The sequence below is a fragment of the Manis javanica genome, chromosome X (genome assembly GCF_040802235.1).
Source record: "Manis javanica isolate MJ-LG chromosome X, MJ_LKY, whole genome shotgun sequence".
NCBI lineage: Eukaryota > Metazoa > Chordata > Mammalia > Pholidota > Manidae > Manis > Manis javanica.
Genome location: NC_133174.1, coordinates 25,144,918 through 25,163,034, shown reverse-complemented (window position 1 = coordinate 25,163,034; position 18,117 = coordinate 25,144,918). Strand labels below are relative to the sequence as shown.

The 18,117-nt window shown below is 36.1% G+C and overlaps 1 protein-coding gene across 10 annotated transcripts in view; it reads left to right on the top strand.

Moving 5' to 3' along the window:
- DMD (dystrophin) overlaps positions 1–18,117 on the top strand; it is a 2,259,748-nt gene that overhangs the window by 801,864 nt on the left and 1,439,767 nt on the right. For all 10 annotated transcript variants that reach the window (XM_036992000.2, XM_036992004.2, XM_036992005.2 and 7 more), the window contains 2 exons: positions 5,600–5,701; positions 5,823–5,930. In XM_036992000.2, the coding sequence (XP_036847895.2) occupies positions 5,600–5,701; positions 5,823–5,930 (210 nt within the window). The remainder of the gene's footprint in view (positions 1–5,599; positions 5,702–5,822; positions 5,931–18,117) is intronic.

The window sequence follows — 18,117 nt, the reverse complement described above, 5'->3', positions numbered from 1 at the left end:
CCACTCCCTTCTGGCCTGTAAGGTTTCTGTTAAGAAGCCTGATGATAGCCTGATGGTTTTTCCTTTGTAGGTGATCTTATTTCTCTCTCTGGCTGCTTTAAATATTCTGTCCTTATCCTTGATCTTTGCCATTTTAATTATTATATATCTTGGTGTTGTCTTCCTTGGGTCCCTTGTGTTGCGTCCCTTATCTTTGCAGTTCCATAGCCTGAGAGATTATTTCCTTTCCCAGGCTGTGGAAGTTTTCAGCAATTATTTCTTCAAAGAGACATTCTATCCTTTTTTATCTCTCTTCTTCTTCTGTTACCCTTATAATGTGAATATTGTTCCATTTGGATTGGTCACACAGTTCTCTTAATATTCTTTCATTCCTAGAGATACTTTTTTCTCTCTGTGCGTCAGCTTCTTTTGTATTCCTATCTCTTATTTCTATTTCATTTACCTTTTCCTATACCTCATCTAGTCTGCTTTTAAATCTCTCCATTGTATGTTTCATTTCAGTTACTGTATTTTTCAAAGTTTCTGGCTCTTTCATGAATTCCTCCCTGAGGTCTTGAATATTTTTCTGTAGCTCTGTGAGCATGTTCATGATTTTTATTTTAAAATCTTTATCAGGAAGTTTGGTGATTTCATTTACACTTAGTTCTCATTCTGGTGTTTGAGGGATTTTGGTTTGTACCAGGTACTTTTACCATTTTATATTCCTAATGGTTACTATGGAATAATAGCTTTGTGTATGTGGCACCCTCTAGTGCCAAGAAGCTCTACTCACTGGAGCTGTTCAGCCCCTGGAGCGATGACGGGGGTTGTAGGCTCATGGTGCCAGTGCCTGCCTGAAGGAAAGAGCTCTTCCCTGCTTCCTGGCTGCAGTGCCTGCCTCCACTGCCAGGGCCAGTGGGCTGAGTGCATAGGTAGAAGCCTCTATGCTGTGTCCTTGTAGCTGCCATACATGGGGCCACCCCCTGGGTGGCCTGGCACAATGGCAGGGCAGCAGGTTTGCACCAGTGCTGGCTGAGAGGAAATAGCTGCAGGCTGCGTATTGCAGTGGTGCGCCACAGCACTGCATTGCCAGCCATGGGGATCGAGTGCCTGATACTCCTGAAAATTCCCCACCTGCTGGGCTGAGTGTGCCTGGATGCTTTTTTTCACCTGTCCTTTCTCCTGAGCAGCAAGCTCTGTGTAATCCTTGCCCCTTTATCAGCCCTCTCAGTGATAGGAAGTCTGTCAAATTGCCTGCCTTTATTTTGTCCTGTTGTGGCTGGTTGTGGGTACCTATTCTCTACAAATGGCTGGAATTTCAGTCTCTCCCAGTATTCCTCCTTTCTTTGCTTTCCAACCCCTCTAATCTCCAGAGCACTATGTACTGTGGGTTTGTGCCCCTGTAATAGATCTCCAAGGGTGAATATTAAGCAGTCCTGGGCCTCACTTCTTTCTCTGATCCATTTCTCTCCTTCCTGCTGTTTAGCTGGGATGGGATGAGGTCTTGGTTCCTACTGGATTGCAGCTTTGCTACTTTACCCTTTTCCATGAGGTCTTTTCTTTTCCTCAGTTGTAGGCCATCTGTTGCATCTTCTTTCTGGTTGCTCTTTCAGGATTAGTTGTATATGCTGTATTTTTCTGTTATATGTGGTTTTGGTAAGAGGTTTCTGCCTCACTTCTCACATCATTACCTTGTTTAATCCCCACAAACTGTAGTGATTCATAAAAAAATAAAAAGAAAATGTGTAGCTTCCTGCCAGTTCCATTTGATTCAATCCTTTGTACTTGTCTAACATTCTGGTTACATTGCTCAGGCAGTGATAGGAACTGGCATCTTTGAGTGATTATAGAGTTGATTGATAATCTTCTAATTGCTTAGCTCTACCCTTTGTAATTCAAATTACAGTCAATATTTCTAAGCAATAAATGGATATTTATAATAAATGAATTCAAATAAATATGAATTCAAGCACTGTGTATATCTATTTATATTTGTGCACATGGCATTGCAAAAATCTGCCTGCAGGCAGACATGTAGCATATAAGCAAGCAATTTCTGGTTACCTTACCTAGTTTTACTGAAATCAGTAAAAAGCACTATGCCCATGTATATCAGAAATGATTTAGGTTCAGTTCATTGAGATTTTGTGAGAGTAAGATAGATACAAGCAGTGGAATGTGTTACTAAAGGATATGTATGCTCCCTTGTGTTGGAAATCTTTAAAGAAGAATATACTTGAAGTCTAAACATCTACCTATTTGTAAAGATTTAATAACTACATTTCTATAATGAGTAGACTAAAATAGATGACCCTTGCTGGTTCTTAGAGGATTTGATATAAATAAATGATCAAGGAAAATGTAAATAACCACCAACACTTAGTTGGGTTAAAATTGCTTTCCAATACATCATCTTTTATATTTGTAGCAATTCTTTAAGGGATTGGTGTGATTATTTTATTTGAGAGAGATTAAATGATTAAGCCATAAATTTCCTGAAAAAAAAAAACACTTGATTTGATGTGGAGGGGGATGATATGAAATCCTCAAAGAATTGCCAGAATTATTATGAGAAAATTAAATTATGTATTAAAAATATTTAGTAATTTGAAGTCTACATGTTGATAATCCAAGCAACTGACCAACCTAAGATTTGAAACTAAGTTGTTTGCTCTGGATACTTTTATCCACAAAATCGCAAAATGATAGTGTATTTCTTTTCAACAAATTGTTACAAATATGTTTTATTTGAACTATTTTAATTAATTTTACTCTAGTAATTGAAATGTTTGTTAAAATTTTCCCACTGTAACAAATACACTTTTACTTTGAACAACTTTAGTTTTTGTGAGGTATTTTGTAATATCATGGAATCAGTGTCTCTTAAATAGGTTTTTTATATTTGTCAGGGCTGCTAATACGAAATAACAAAGACTAGGTAGCCTAGTCCATCGAAGTTTCTTTTCTCACAATTCTGGAGACCAGAAGTCCAAAATTATTATACCAGTAGGTTCGGTTTCTTCTGAGGACTCTCTCTCTGGCTTGCAGAGAGCCACCTTCTCTCTGTGTACCCACATGGTTTCTCTTCTGTGTTCACACATCCTTGGTATCTTTTGGTATGTCCAAATTTCTTCTTGTGAGGACACCTGTCACATTGGATTAAAGCATACCCAGCTGCCTTATTTTAACTTAAAAGTCCTTATTTAAAGTCCTTGTATTTAAAGGACCTATCCTAATACCGTCATATTCTCAAATAGAGGGAGATAAGATTTCAACATATGAATTTTAGGGAAGACACAGTTCAGCCCATTAAATCTGAATTCTGTTCATTTTTGACACATAGTATGTGTTCAGTACATATTTGTTTAAATAAATTTGTGATTGATGAATGAGAGACTAATATTAACTGTAAGTTAAATACTAGCTGAATTATAAACCTGCTTCAATGAATTAATCAGATTTGTCAATTATCACTATTTGAATACAAAGGACACTTTCAATGACATTCTTAAAACAGTTGTTTTAACTTTGTTGATTATATACCTAAAGTAATATTATTATTTTTTTGTGAGTCATTCATATAGATACAAAAGTATGGTGCAAATATATCACATTAATAAGTTTATGATTTCTATAAACTTAATCTTAAGCAATCTAGTATATGGTGGTCTTTCTTTGGATATATTTTATAGGATGCCCTAGTACAGTTAATAAATTCTAAACATCCATGTGTGAGATTACAAATCTAAGATGCTACTTCAGTGTACACTATCTTTTGTCTTGTAGTACTGGAGAGAAGATGCTGTATATATGTAGACGTCTCCCTTCATTTTCTTTCATTTATGAAGGTGGTGCTACAGTTTGACTGTAGCTCCTCTTGTCATGACCCCTGTCTCCAATGGGGTTGAAGTTCTACAATAAACATCCCATCATTTGACCTTTTATATGTGTGTTATCAAATCAGGAAGATAGTATAGTTTATGGCTCAGGGGTAAGATTTTCTGTATTGGAGGCTAATTATTTTTGCTATTAATCCATTAAAAGACATGTTACATGCCATTTTACCTGATGCATACTGATATAATCATTAGGAAGTTCACTAAAAGAACTTGTAATATGTTTTAGAAAAAAATATCACATACTTGGCTATAGTAATTAAATGGTTAATATTGTCTAATTCATTGACTTATAGTGGTATATTTCCTGTGGATATCTTGCGTCAGTCCTTCAGTGCTATAGCTTCAGTCATTAACATAATTCAAAAAGAGAAGACAGTGAAACCATACAATATATGAAAATCAGGTGCATTTTGCTGAAAGCAATAACATTTGTACTGACATTTCTGAAGAACAAGTGAAAACTCACTTGTGACTGAGCTGCATGTGATGAGTACATGATCATTTTAATACTATAGTAAATGTTTATTGCCTACTCCTTACCTTTGCATAACACTCCTTTGTGAAAAGATGGTAGACTAAACAAATTTTAGTAAAATTAGATGGGTCTCCAAGGCACCGAGCAATAGGTGGATTTCTTCTTGATGCTTGAATAAATTTGTACTTTTTGAATCATATATTGACATCTTCTAGGGGAATTAATCCAAAGAAGTAGCATCAGGTAAGGAAGATTTTATGATGAGGCTTATTTAGATACCAAATATGTTCAAAAAAATATGAGTTACAAACATATTTTCTAACTCTATTTCTGTGCAAAATAAAACATGTCCATATTTTGAGATACTTCTAATTTTAAAGATCCAATAGCTATGCAAAAATAATTGTATTATATGTGAAAAAGTAAGAAAAGTTGAAATTTTAAGCCCTGAAGTACATCATAATGGAGTTGAAATAAATGAGACTTCTTTTGTTTCAAAACACTCCCTTTGCACAGAAATCATCACAACACATACTTTTCCACATAAAAACCATTGGTACTTGGATTATGTTGCATATTGAAATAGTTGTGAAAATAGACATTAGAGACTTCCTAGAGCTATAGCAGTTATTATTCAGGGAATAGTACAATTTTCTCACTAGAATAGTTTAGAGATATAGGGGGTGAATTTAAATATTTTGTAATAATAATCCAGATAATTTTTAAAGTCCACATGTGGATATAATTTAAGTCACTAATAATATTCTTCTATAAACAGGATATTAAGCAATTATAATTATACAGGATTGCTTCAATTAAGAGTTTTTCAGGTATTCCTTTTAATAGTCTTACATCTATCCTTTGGGGTGTATTTTCATACCTAAGAAAGATAAACATTTTACATTTTATCAATGCAAAATCCTTTTTATAGTTTTATGTCTTTGCTCTCTTACATTTACTGTGCAGACATTTCAAGTAGTGTTATAGTGGTATAACTACCTCAGACTTCTTATAAGTATCTTGCATTTCAGTGTAAGGTGAAAGAGTAAATGAAATAATCTAAAGACAAATGAAAGACACAGTACTTACCTAATTATAAGCAGGGGCAGGAAGAGTGTCCTTAAACTCCTTATATACATAGCACACTCAAAGTTAGATACATTTACAAATGATTCATGCCATTTTTTAAATGAAATTCAGTTAATTAATTGCTTGCTAATGATGTGTTGGATGGTCTCTTCCCCAGGTACTGGGAGATCGATGGGCAAATATCTGTAGGTGGACAGAAGATCGCTGGGTTCTTTTACAAGAAATCCTTCTAAAATGGCAACGCTTTACTGAAGAACAGGTAAGTCATATGGTAGAAATTTTATCAGTGAAAGACATGGGGAGATGTTAAATGCATAAGTGAAAGCATATGATGATCTATTTTAATAATTATTTTATTTTGGGGGTTTATTTTCTTTCAGTGCCTTTTTAATGCATGGCTTTCAGAAAAAGAAGATGCAGTGAACAAGATTCACACAACTGGCTTTAAGGATCAAAGTGAAGCGTTGTCAAATCTTCAGAAACTGGCTGTATGTATTTTTTAGTTTTTAGTCATTTTTAAAGAAACAGTAACTTACAGTAACCCCAATATTTGATTGTTTTATTCTTTCAAGTCTTAAATTAAAAGTTCAATGTTCTTGCTTAGATCGTAGTCTGTTCACCTCTATCATATTGTTAATTACCTTGATTAAAATAAGAACTGCTACAGTATCTTAGCTCAGGCTGCTATAACAACATACTATATACTGAGTGGCTTAAACAACAGACATTGATTTCTCACAGTTGGAAGTTGGAAAGTCCAAGATCAAGGTGCCAGCAGATACAGCTCTTTTTTTAAAATTGAAGTATAATTGATATAGAGCCTTAAAATACTTTCAAGTATAAAAGACAGTGCTTTACCAGTTATGCACATTATTAAATCCTCAACCCAACTAGTGCATTTACTCTCTGTCAACATAGGAATATGGTACAGAATCATTTCCTATATTTTCCATGCTGTACTACCATCCTAATGACCAACTTACATTATGATTGAGAATTTTTGTGCCCATTTACTCCCTCCCCACCCAGTCACCCCAATCCCTCCCTTCCTAACCACCCCAACCCCTTTCCAGTTGTAACCACCAGTCACTTCTCAGTGTCTATGAGTCTACTGCTGTTTTGTTCATTTTGTTTTTTTTGTTTTTATATTCTACAGATAAGGGAAATCATGTGGTATTTGTCTTTCTTCACCTGGCTTATTTCACTTAGCATAATGCCCTCTAGGTCCATCCATGTTGTCACAAATGGCAGGATTTCCATCTTTTTATGGCTGGGTAATACTCCATTATGTATATGTACCACTTCTTCTTTATTCCTTTATTGGTGGATATTTTGGTTGCTTCCATATCTGGGCTATTATGAATAATGTGACAATAAATGCAGGGGTGCATGTATTTTTTTGAATCAAGGATATTGTTTCTTTGGGTAAATTCCTAGAAGTCCAATGGTATTTCAATTTTTAGTTTTTTGAGGAGTCTCCATACTGCTTTCCATGGTGGCAGCACCGATTTATACTCCCACCAACAGTGTAGGAGGGTTCCTTTTTCTCCACATCCTAACCAATACTTGTTATTTCTTGTCTTTTGGATAGTGGCCTTTCTAACTATGTGGGGTGATATCTCATTGTGGTTTTGATTTGCATTTCCCTGAGGGTTAATGATGTGGAACACCTTTTCATGTTCCTCTTGACCATCTGTATTTTTTCATTGGAGAAGTGTCTGTTCAGGTCTTCTGCCCATTTTTTAATTGGGTCACTTTTTCTGGTGTTGAGTTGTGTCAGTTCTTAATATATTTTGGAGGCTAAACCCTTACTGGATAAATCATTTACTAATATATTTTCACATACTGTTGGCTTCCTTTTTGTTCTGTTGATGGTGTCCATTGTTACACAGAAGCTTCTTAGTTTGATGTCATCCCATTCATTTTTTATTTTGTTTCCCTTAACTGAAGAGATGTGTCCAGGAAAAATTGCTCATGCTTATGTTCAAGAAATTTTTGCTATGTTTTCATCTAAGAATTTTATGGTTTCATGTTGTACATACGTGTAGGTCTTTAATCCATTTCACGTTTACTTTTATGTATGGAGTTAGACAGTAATCCAGTTTCATTCTCTTGCATGTAGCTGTCCAGTTTTTCCAGCACCAGTTATTGAAGAGACTGTCTTTTCCCTGTTGCATGTTCATGGCTCCTTTATCATAAATTAATTGACCTTGTGCAGGATTACATCTGGGCTCTCTAATCTATTCCACTGATCTAGGGTCTGTTCTTGTGCCAGTACCATACTGTTTTGAATATGGTAGCTTTGTAGTATACCTTGAAATCACAATGTGTAATACCCCCAGCTTTGTTCTTCTTTCTCAGGATTGATTTGGCTATTCAGGGTCTTCTGTGGTTCCAGATGAGTTTTAGAACTATTTGTTCTACTTCAATGAAGAATGCTGTTGGTATTTTGATAGGGATTGCATTGACTCTGTAGATTATTTTAGGCAGGATGGTGCCATTTTGAACAATATTAATTCTTCCTAACCATGAGCATGGGATAAATTTCCATTTTTTGGTGTCTTCTTTAATTTTTCTTATGAGTGTTTCATAGTTTTCAGAGTATAGTTCTTTCACCTTCTTGGCTAGGTTTATTCCTAGGTGTTTCATTCATTTTGATGCCATTGTAAATGCAGTTGTTTTCCTGATTTCTCTTTCTGTTACTCCATCATTAGTATAGAGGAATGCAACAGATTTTTGTGTATTAATTTTGTATCCTGCAACTTTGCTGAATTCAGTTATTAGATCCAGTAGTTTTGTGATGGATTCTTCAGGGTTTTTTATGTACAGTATCATATCATCTGCAAACAGGGAGAGTTTGACTTCTTCCTTGCTAATGTGGATGCCTTTTATTTCTTTGTTTTGTCTGATTGCCATGGCTAGGACCTCCAGAACTATGCTGAATAAAAGTGGGGAGAGTGGGCATCTTGTCTTGTTCCTGGTCTTAGGTGAAATGCTTTCAGCTTCTCGCTGTTGAGTATAATGTTGACTGTAGGTTTGTCATATATGGCCTTTATCATGTTGGGGTACTTGCCCTCTGTACCCATTTTGTTGAGAGTTTTTATCATGAATGGATGTTGAATTTTGTTGAATACTTTTTCAGCATCTTTGGAGATGATCATGTGGTTTTTGTCTTTCTTTTTGTTGATGTGGTGGATGATGTTGATGGATTTTCGAATGTTTTACCATCCTTGCATCCCTGGGATAAATCCCACTTGATCATGATGGATGATCTTTTAGATGTATTTTTGAATTCTGTTTGCTAATATTATGTTGAGTATTTTTGCATCTATGTTCATCAGGGATATTGGTCTGTAATTTTCTTTTTTTGTGGTGTCTTTGACTGGTTTTGTTATTAGAGTAATGTTTGCCTTGTAGAATGAGTTTGGGAGTATTCCCTCCTCTTCTACTTTTTGGAAAACTTTAAGGAGGATGGGTATTAGGTCTTCACTAAGTGTTTGATAGAACTCAGCAGTGAAACCATCTTGTCCATCGGTTTGTTCTTAGGTAGTTTTTTGATTACCAATTCAATTTCTTTGCTGGTAATTGGTATTAAGATTTTCTGTTCCTTCCTGGGTCAGCCTTGGAAGGTTGTATTTTTCTAGAAAATTGTCTATTTCTTCTAGGTTATCCAGTTTGTTACCATATTGTTTTTCATAGTATTCTCTCATAACTCTTTGTATTTCTATGGTGTCCTTCATGATTTTTTCTATCTCATTTCTGATTCTGTTTGTGTGTGTAGACTTTCTTTTTTCCTTGATAAGTCTGGCTAGGGGTTTATCTATTTTGTTTATTTTCTCGAAGAACCAGCTCCTGCTTTCATGGATTCTTTCTATTTTTTAATTCTTCTCATTTATTTCTGTTTTAATCTTTATTATGTCCCTCCTTCCACTGACTTTGGGCCTCATTTGTTCTTCCTTTTCTAGTTTCATTAATTGTGAGTTTAGACTGTTCATTTAGGATTGTTCTTCTTTCCTGAGGTAGGTCTGTATTGCAATAAATTTCCCTCTCAGCATGGCCTTTGCTGTGTCCCACAGATTTTGTGTTTTGAATTGTTGTTGTCATTTGTCTCCATATATTGCTTGATCTCTGTTTTTATTTGGTCATTGATCCATTGATTATTTATGAGATGTCATTAAGCCTCCATGTGTTTGTAGGCTTTTTCATTTTCTTTGTGTAATTTATTTCTAGTTTCATGCCTTTGTGATCTGAGAAGCTGGTTGGTACAATTTCAATCTTTTTGAATTTACTGAGGTTCTTTTTGTGGCCTAGTATATGATCTGTTCTTGAAAATGTTCCATGTGCACTGAGAAGAATGTGTATCCTGTTGCTTTTGGATGGAGTGTTTTGTAGATGTCTGTTAGGTCCTTCTGTTGTAATATGTTGTTCAGTGCCTCTGTCTCTTTACTTATTTTCTGTCTGGTTGATCTGTCCTTTGGAGTGAGTGGAGTATTGAAGTCTCCTAAAATGAATGTATTGCATTCTATTTCCCCCTTTAATTCTGTTAGTATTTGTTTCACATATGTAGGTGATCCTGTGTTAGGTGCATAGATATTTATAATAGTTATATCCTCTTGTTGGACTGACTCTTTTATCATTATGTAATGTCCTTCTTTGTCTCTTGTTACATTCTTTGTTTTGAAGTCTAGTTTGTCTGATACAAGTACTGCAACTCCTGCTTTTTTCTCACTATTAGTTGCATGAAATATCTTTTTTCCATCCCTTTTCTTTCAGTCTGTGTATGTCTTTAGGTTTGAAGTGAGTCTCTTGTAGGCAGCATATAGCTGGGTCTTGTTTTTTTATCCATTCAGTGACTCTGTGTCTTTTGATTGGCACATTCAGTCCATTTACATTTAGGGTAATTATCATAGTTATGTACTTATTGCCATTGCAGGCTTTAGATTCACGGTTACCAAAGGTTCAAGGGTAATTCCCTTACTATCTAACAGTCTAATTTAACTCACTTCATACGCTATTACAAATACAACCTAAAGATTCTTTTTTTTCCCTCCTTTTTCTTCCTCCTCCATTCTTCTTATGTTATGAATCATATTCTGTGCTCTTTCTCTATCCCTTGGGTGACATCTATTTAGCCTTAGGAAAACCTCCCTCTATAGTAGTCCCTCCAAAATGCACTGTAGAGGTGGTTTGTTTGAGGTAAATTCTCTCAGCTTTTGCCTATCTGAAAATTTTTTAATCCCTCCTTCAAATTTAAAGGGTAACCTTGCTGGGTAGAGTATTCTTGGTTCAAGCCCACTTTGCTTTATTGCATTAAACATATCATGCCTTCTGGACTGTAAGGTTTCTGTTTGAAGTCTGATGATAGCCTGATGGGTCTTCCTTTTTATGTGATCTTTTTCTCCTCTAGCTGCTTTTAAAAGTTTGTCTTTATCCTTGGTCTTTGCCATTTTAATTACTGTATGTCTTGATGTTCTCTTCATTGGTTCCCTTGTGGTGGGAGATCTGTGTACCTCCATGGCCTGAGAGATTATTTCCTTCCCCAGATTGGGAAAGTTTTCAGCAATTACCTGCTCAATGACACTTTCTGCACCTTTTCCTCTCTCTTCTTCTGGTAGCCCTAAATGTGAATATTGTTCTGTTTGCATTGGTTACACAGTTCTCTCAATATTCTTTCATTCTTAGAGATTCTTTTTTCTCTCTGTGAGTCAGCTTCTTTGTATTCCTCTTCTCTCATTTCTATTCCATTTACCATCTCTTCTACTGCATATAATCTGCTTTTAAATCCCTCCATTCTGTGTTTCATTTCAGATATGGAATTTCGTAATGACTGAATCTCTGACTTAAATTCATTCCTAAGTTTTTGAATATTTTTCTGTACATCCATAAGCATGTTACTGATTTTTATTTTGAACTCTCTTTCTTGAAGATTGGTGAGTTCAGTTCCAATTGGGCCTTTTTCTGGGGTTTTTGAGATTTTGGTCTGAGCCAGGTTCTTTTGACATTTTATATTTCTATGTGGTGCCCTCTAGTGCCCAGAAGCTCCAGTCTCTGGAGTTGCTCAGCCCCTTGAGTGAGGTTGGGGGTCATAAGGGGGCAGAGCTGGTGCCTGGGGGTATTAAGATCTATTTCTTGATTCCCATCTGCAGTGCTGTCTCCTGTATGAGAGGTCTAAGCCTCTGTGTTCTGCATGTCTAACAATTGTAGGTGGAGCCTCTCTCTGGCTGGCCTGATGGCAGCACAGTGACTGCTGGTTTGCAAACTGGTGCTGACAGGCTGTGAGGGAGGCACAGCAGGCTGCATATCACAGTGGGTGGCCTCGAAGCTGGGCAGCCAGCCATAGGGATTGAGCCCCTGAAGCTCCCCAAAGTTCCCAATCTGCTGTGCAGAGCATGCCAAGACAACCTTGTCCAGCTCTCCCTTCTCCCATGCAGCAAGCTCCGTGCAAAGCCCACCCATCAGCAGCCCTCTCACTGCTAGGAAATCTCTCAGATTGCCTGTCTTTCCTCTGACACAGAGCATCTGGGTGTGGATCCCGTCTTACACAAATGGCGGGAATCTCAATCTCTCAAGCACTCCACATGTCCAAGCTCCCCAACATCCAGTGCACCATACATTGTAGGTTTCTGCTCACGAAGAAGACCTCCATGGCTAGGTGTTCATCAGTCCCAGGCTTCCACCCCCTCCCGGCTCCATTTCTCTTCCTCCCACCAGTGAGGTGGTGTCTGTATGCAGTCTGGTTCATTCTTCTTTCCTGTTGCTGTTTTGGGGTTAGTTGTATTAGTTTCATTAACTATATTTTCATAATGTTTATGGTTTTGGGAGGAGTTCTCTGTCTCACCTCTCACGTCGCCATCTTGAATCTCCATTTGATTATTTTTATTTTTGAAATCTTTGTCAAGGAGATTTGTGATTTCAGTTTTACTAATTCCTCTTTCTGGAGTTTTATTTCCTCTGTTCTTTCACTTTTTAAAAAAATTTTGGTATCATTAATTTACAAGTACATGAGGAACATTATGTTTACTCGACTACCCCCATCACCAAGTTCCCACCACATACCCCATTACAGCCACTGTCCATCAGTGTAGTAAGATGTTGTAGAATCACTACTTGTCTTCTCTGTCCTGTACAGCCCTCCCTGTGCCCCCCCCACATTGTACATGTTCCTTCACTTTTTTTTAGTGTTTCTTATGTGATAGTAGATTTGTGTAGGAGTTGCCCTCTAGTTCCCAGAAATTCTGCTCTCTGGAGCTACCTGAAGCAATAGTGCAAGCAGCACCAGCTTCTACCAGGAGAAAAGAGCTCTTTCCTGGCTTCCTTGCTATAGCATCTGCCATCACTGCTAGGTCTAGTGTGCCAAGTGCCCAGAGAGGAGCCTTTGCGCTGCACCCCTGTATCTGTTATAGGTGGGGATACTCTTCAGCTGGCCTGGTGCAATGGCAGGATCAGCAATTGAGCAGGACCCACAGTGGCAGGCTGAATACTGCAGTAGTGACTTCAGGGTTGCTTTGCCAGCTGTGGTATGCAGCATTTGAAGCTCCTGAGAGTTCCCAACCTGCTGGACTGAGTTTGTCAGGACAATTTTGTCCACTTGTCTCTTCTCCTGATCAGCGAGTTCTATGCAATCTTTGACCATTTAGTGCTCCTCTCACTGGTTGAAAGTCTTTGACATCATGCCTTTCTTTTGTCCAAGGGCTCCAGTTGTCCATACCTGGTCTCCACAAGTGGCTGGAATCTTAGTTTCTCCCAGTATTCTTCCTGTCTTTGCTTTCCAATCCCAGTAATCTCCAGAGCACCATGTAATGTGGGTTTGTGCTCCTGGATCAGATCTCCAGGGTTGGGTGTTCAGAAGTCGTGGGCTTCTACTCCCTTCCCATTCCATTTCTCCTTCTCCCACCTGTGGGCTGGGATTGAGGACGGGCTCAGGTCACAATGGATAGCAGCTTTGCTACTTTACCCTTTTCTATGAGGTCTTCTCTTTACCCTAGATGTAGGAAGTCTGTTCTGCAGTCCTCTGGTCACTCTCTCAGGATTAGTTATATTTGCTGTATTTTTTTGTTCTCTGTAGTTTTTGGAGGAAGTTTCTTCCTTACTTCTCACACCACCATCTTTCTTGGACTGCATCTTTTTTCTTTATCCATTCTTCCCCCCTGTGTCTTTTGACTGGTGCATTCAGTCAATTTACATTTAAGGTAGTTATTGATAGGTATGGACTTATTGCTATTTTATTAATAGTTCTCTTGTTGTTTTTGTAGTTTCTCTCTGTTCCTTTTTTTGTCTCTTATACTCTTCTATTGTTTCTTGATAGTTTTCTTTAGTGTTTTGATTGGATTTATTTTATTATATATAATATATAATATATAATATATTTAATATATTATATTAATTTTCCTACAATGTATGGTGCGCTGGATGTTAGGGAGCTTGGACATGTGGAGTGCTTGAGAGACTGAGATTCCTGCCATTTGTGGAAGACGGGATCCACACCCAGATGCTCTGTGTCAGAGGAAAAATTATATAATATATTTAATATATTATATTTAATATATTATTAAATTTTTTTTGTATCTATTATAGGCTTTAGGCTTGTCCTTACAATAAGGTTCATAGATAGTTTCCTCAAGATGCAACAGTCCTTATTTGGTAACTCTATTTCAAAAACAGTCTAAAAGTACTTCTTTTTTTTTCTTTTTCCTCCTCCATACTTTGTGTATTAGATTTCATAATCTGCATTTTTTGTGTATCCCTTGACTGATTTTGTATGTATTTGATTATTTTACTACTTTTTAAAAATTTTGTACTTGCTGAGTGTGTAATTGCTCAGCTATCTTTAGTGAGGGTTTATTTTCACTGATAAAAATATTTAGGTTTAAGAACATTTCCATCTACAGAAGTTCATTTAAAATATTCTATAATGCTGGTTTAGTGGTGGTGAATTCTTTTAAATTTTGCTTATCTAGGAAAGTTATAATCTGTCCTCCAATTTTTTTTCCTTCTTCCAGCCCTCTCTTCTTCCTTCTCTCTCCCTTTCTTTCTTTTATTTCTTTAATTTACCTCTCACTTTGTTATTTTGTGTATTAGTGCATACTCAGCATTTTTGTAAATTCAACACTTTACATTAAATTGCAGTCGTGCTACTCATACTGTCTATAAAGAACTTTTAAAACTCAACAACAAAAAGAAAGAGACCCAATAAAAACATGGGGAAAGTGCTTGAATAGTTATTCCTCCCAATAACATAAAATGGCCAAAAAGCACATGAAAACATGTTCAACATCATTTGTAATTAGGGAAATACAAATCAAAGCCACAAGGAACACTTCACACCACTAGGATGGCTATAATAAAATTAGATTAATAAAACATGATAATGGGAAGTGTTGGTAAGGATATGGAGAAATCTAAACCCTCATTTGACATTGCTTGAGAGAATGTCAAATGGTTGAGCTGCAGTAGAAAACAATTTGGCAGTTCCTCAAAAAGATTGAATATGGAGTTATCATTTTACCCAGCAATTACATTTTTAGGTATATACCAAAAAGAATTAGAGACAGCTACTCAAGCAGGTACATGTGTTTGCCTGCTCACAGTGTGAACATGTCCACTAAGAGGGAACAGCCCAAAGGTCCGTCAGCAGATAAATGAATAAACAAGTTTTGGATATTTTTAGAAAACTTCCACATACAACCGAATGTTATTTAAACAAAAAAAGATGAGGTACTGTAGCATGGGTAAACCTCAAAACATATGAAGTGAAAGAAACCAGCTGCTATCTTTCCCTTCACTTCTGCCAATTTTTGCTCCATATATTTTGAGGCTCTATTGTCAGGAGCTTATCTGTTTAAGATTGTTTGGCCCTCTAGAAGAATCGACTGTTTTGTCAAAGTGTAGTGTCCTTTTTAGGGCAATGCTTTTTGTTTTTATCCATTCTGTGAATCTTTGACTTTTAATTTATGTTTATGCTATATACATTTAATGCTTTTATTGACATATTTGGATTTAGATGTTTTATTATTTGTCTTTTATTTATTTCTTCTATGTTTTGTTCCTATACTCTTTCCTGCTTGCTTTTTGGCTATTTGACATATTTTAGTATTCCACTTTATTTACTTTTGGCTACATCCTTCTACATAATTTTTATTGCTTCCTTTAGATACCACAATATACAATAAACTTTTCATAGTTTACTTAAAATCAATACTTTATTATTTAAAATGAAATTTAGAAAATGTACCACTATAGATCCCTTTAATCTTTTTTTATATTATAGTTACTTATATATTTAGCTATATACAATAAAAACAACATAAGTTATGAATTTGAATTGCAACAAACATAATTTTAAGGTGTCTAGAATAAAATAGTCTCTCCTATTTTACCCACCCAGATCATTGCCATTTCTGTTGATCTTCTTTCACTACTTCATGAAGCTTCTTTCTGGTATCATTTAACTTCTTTCTCAACAACTTTCCTTAGCATTTTTTATAGTAGGTCTTCAATAAATTCTTTTAGTTGTCCTTCATCTAAGAATGTTTTTATTGCACCTTCCTTCCTAAAGGTTATTTCCACTGAATATATAATTCTGCATAATAATTCATTCTTTCTGTACATTAATAATTTCTCCCTTCCTCATGGCCTGCATGAATTCTGATGAAAGTTTTAGTCAGTTGAATCATTGTTCTCCTATAAGTAATATTTCAATTTTCTCTGTTTTTTGAATATTATTTTCCTCCTATTCAAACTGATTGTAATATGACTGGGCATTTTGCTTTGTTTTGTTTTGTTTATCTTGTTTCAAGTTTTTTTGTGGTCTTTGAGGTTCTTGGTGTATGTTTTCCCAACTCTTAGGAAGTTTTCATGTACTATTTCTTCAAATACTGTGGGAGCTTTCCACCCCTCTTTGGAATTGGTAGACTCATATTTTAATTCTTTTGTTATATTTCCAGAGATTCCTGCTTATTTTTTCCAATCTGTGAACAATCAAGAGTGTTCACAATTGCTTTTTGAGACATTTTTTGAGAACAGCTTCACTGTCTTTGTTAGTTAATTTTAGCATCTTTCTTTCTTGATTGTCTGGCCCCATACCAGTTGAGAGATTCCTGGTTTTTTATGTACTGGATAATTTTGAACACTATACTGGACTGTTGGAAATTATATTATGAGATCTCTGATCTTGTTTAAATCATATGGAAAATGTTAATATTTTTTCTTTGATCATGTAATTCACCTGGTTAACTTCAGGCTGCAAATTTCAACCCAACTTCTGTAGATTTTAAGTTCAGTATCAGTTCACTTTTCAAGACTTTGCAGTGCTATTTGGATCTGTGCCTGGTGTCTACTACACAATGACTCTGAGACCTAACTAGTAATCTCTATTAGTTTAGTTCCCAAAATCTTCAGCTTGCTGGTTAGAATCTGATTCATATATGCATAGCTCAGAGATGACCTCCAAGATTTCAAAAAAAAAATTACAGGATTGTATTACAAAACCCATGATCTCTGTGGTTTCCTGCTACCTCCAGCTCCTTTCTGTTCTTCCAGCCTGAAAGCTGAATCTTAATTAGCCCACTTTGTGGCACACATATGCAGCATAGCCTGCATTTAAGACCAAGTAGTGAGATACAGAAAGAAAAAAACATACAGGGATCTACCCCATTCTCATGGGATCTGTCCTCCAATTTTGAATGATAACCATGTTGGATAGAGGATTCTTGGTTGAAGGTCCTTCTCTTTCAATTCATTAAATATTTCATGCTATTCCCTTCTAGCTTATAAAGTTTCTGCCCAAAAATCTGCTGATAGCTTTAATGGGTTACTCTTATAAGTAATTTTTTGCCTTTCTCTAGCTGCTTTCAATACCTTCTCCTTATCCTTAATCTTTGTCATCTTAATTATTATACATCTCAGTGTTATGTTTCTGGGCTTCCTTTTATTTACAGCTCTGTCCTTGTAGGACCTGGGCATCTATTTCCTTCCCCAGATTGGTATAGCTTTTAGTGATTATTTCTTCAAAGAGACTTTTTATTCCTTCATTTTGCTCTTCTTCTGATATGCCTGTTAGGCAAATGATGGGTTTTTTTTGGAGTTGTCACATAGCGCTCTCAGCATCCTCTCAATTCTAGAGATTCTTTTTTCTCTCTGTTCCTCAGTTTCATTGTTTTCCTGTTCTCTAATTTCCATCTCATTGATTTTCTCCTCTACTTGCAGCAATCTATTATTCATTCCCTCCATTGTATTTCTCATTTCAGTTACTATATTCTTTAGCTCTGAGTGACTCTTCTTCAAATTTTCTATCATTTCTTTTTTGAAATCCTTCTTGAGAGTGACTGTACTTTTCTACAGATCAATGAGCATTTTATGACTGTTATCTTGAAATCTTTATCAAGAAGATTGGTGATTCCTGTTTCATTCATCCCTCCTGTGGTGTCTCATTCTGTTCTTTTGTTTGGAGCATATTCCTTTGTCTCCTCATTTTCTCTGGGTTTCTGTGTTCCTTCCTTTGTATTAGGTAGATACACTATGACTCTTGGTGCAGAGAGTAATGGCTGTATGAATAAGGCATCTTGGGGTGCTCAGAAATTAAAGACACTTTGCTCACCAGTGCCTGGTTCTCCTGTATTGTGGAGTTGCATTTGCTGTTGATGGGCTTTGTGCAGTGCCACATTTCTGCCTGTCTTT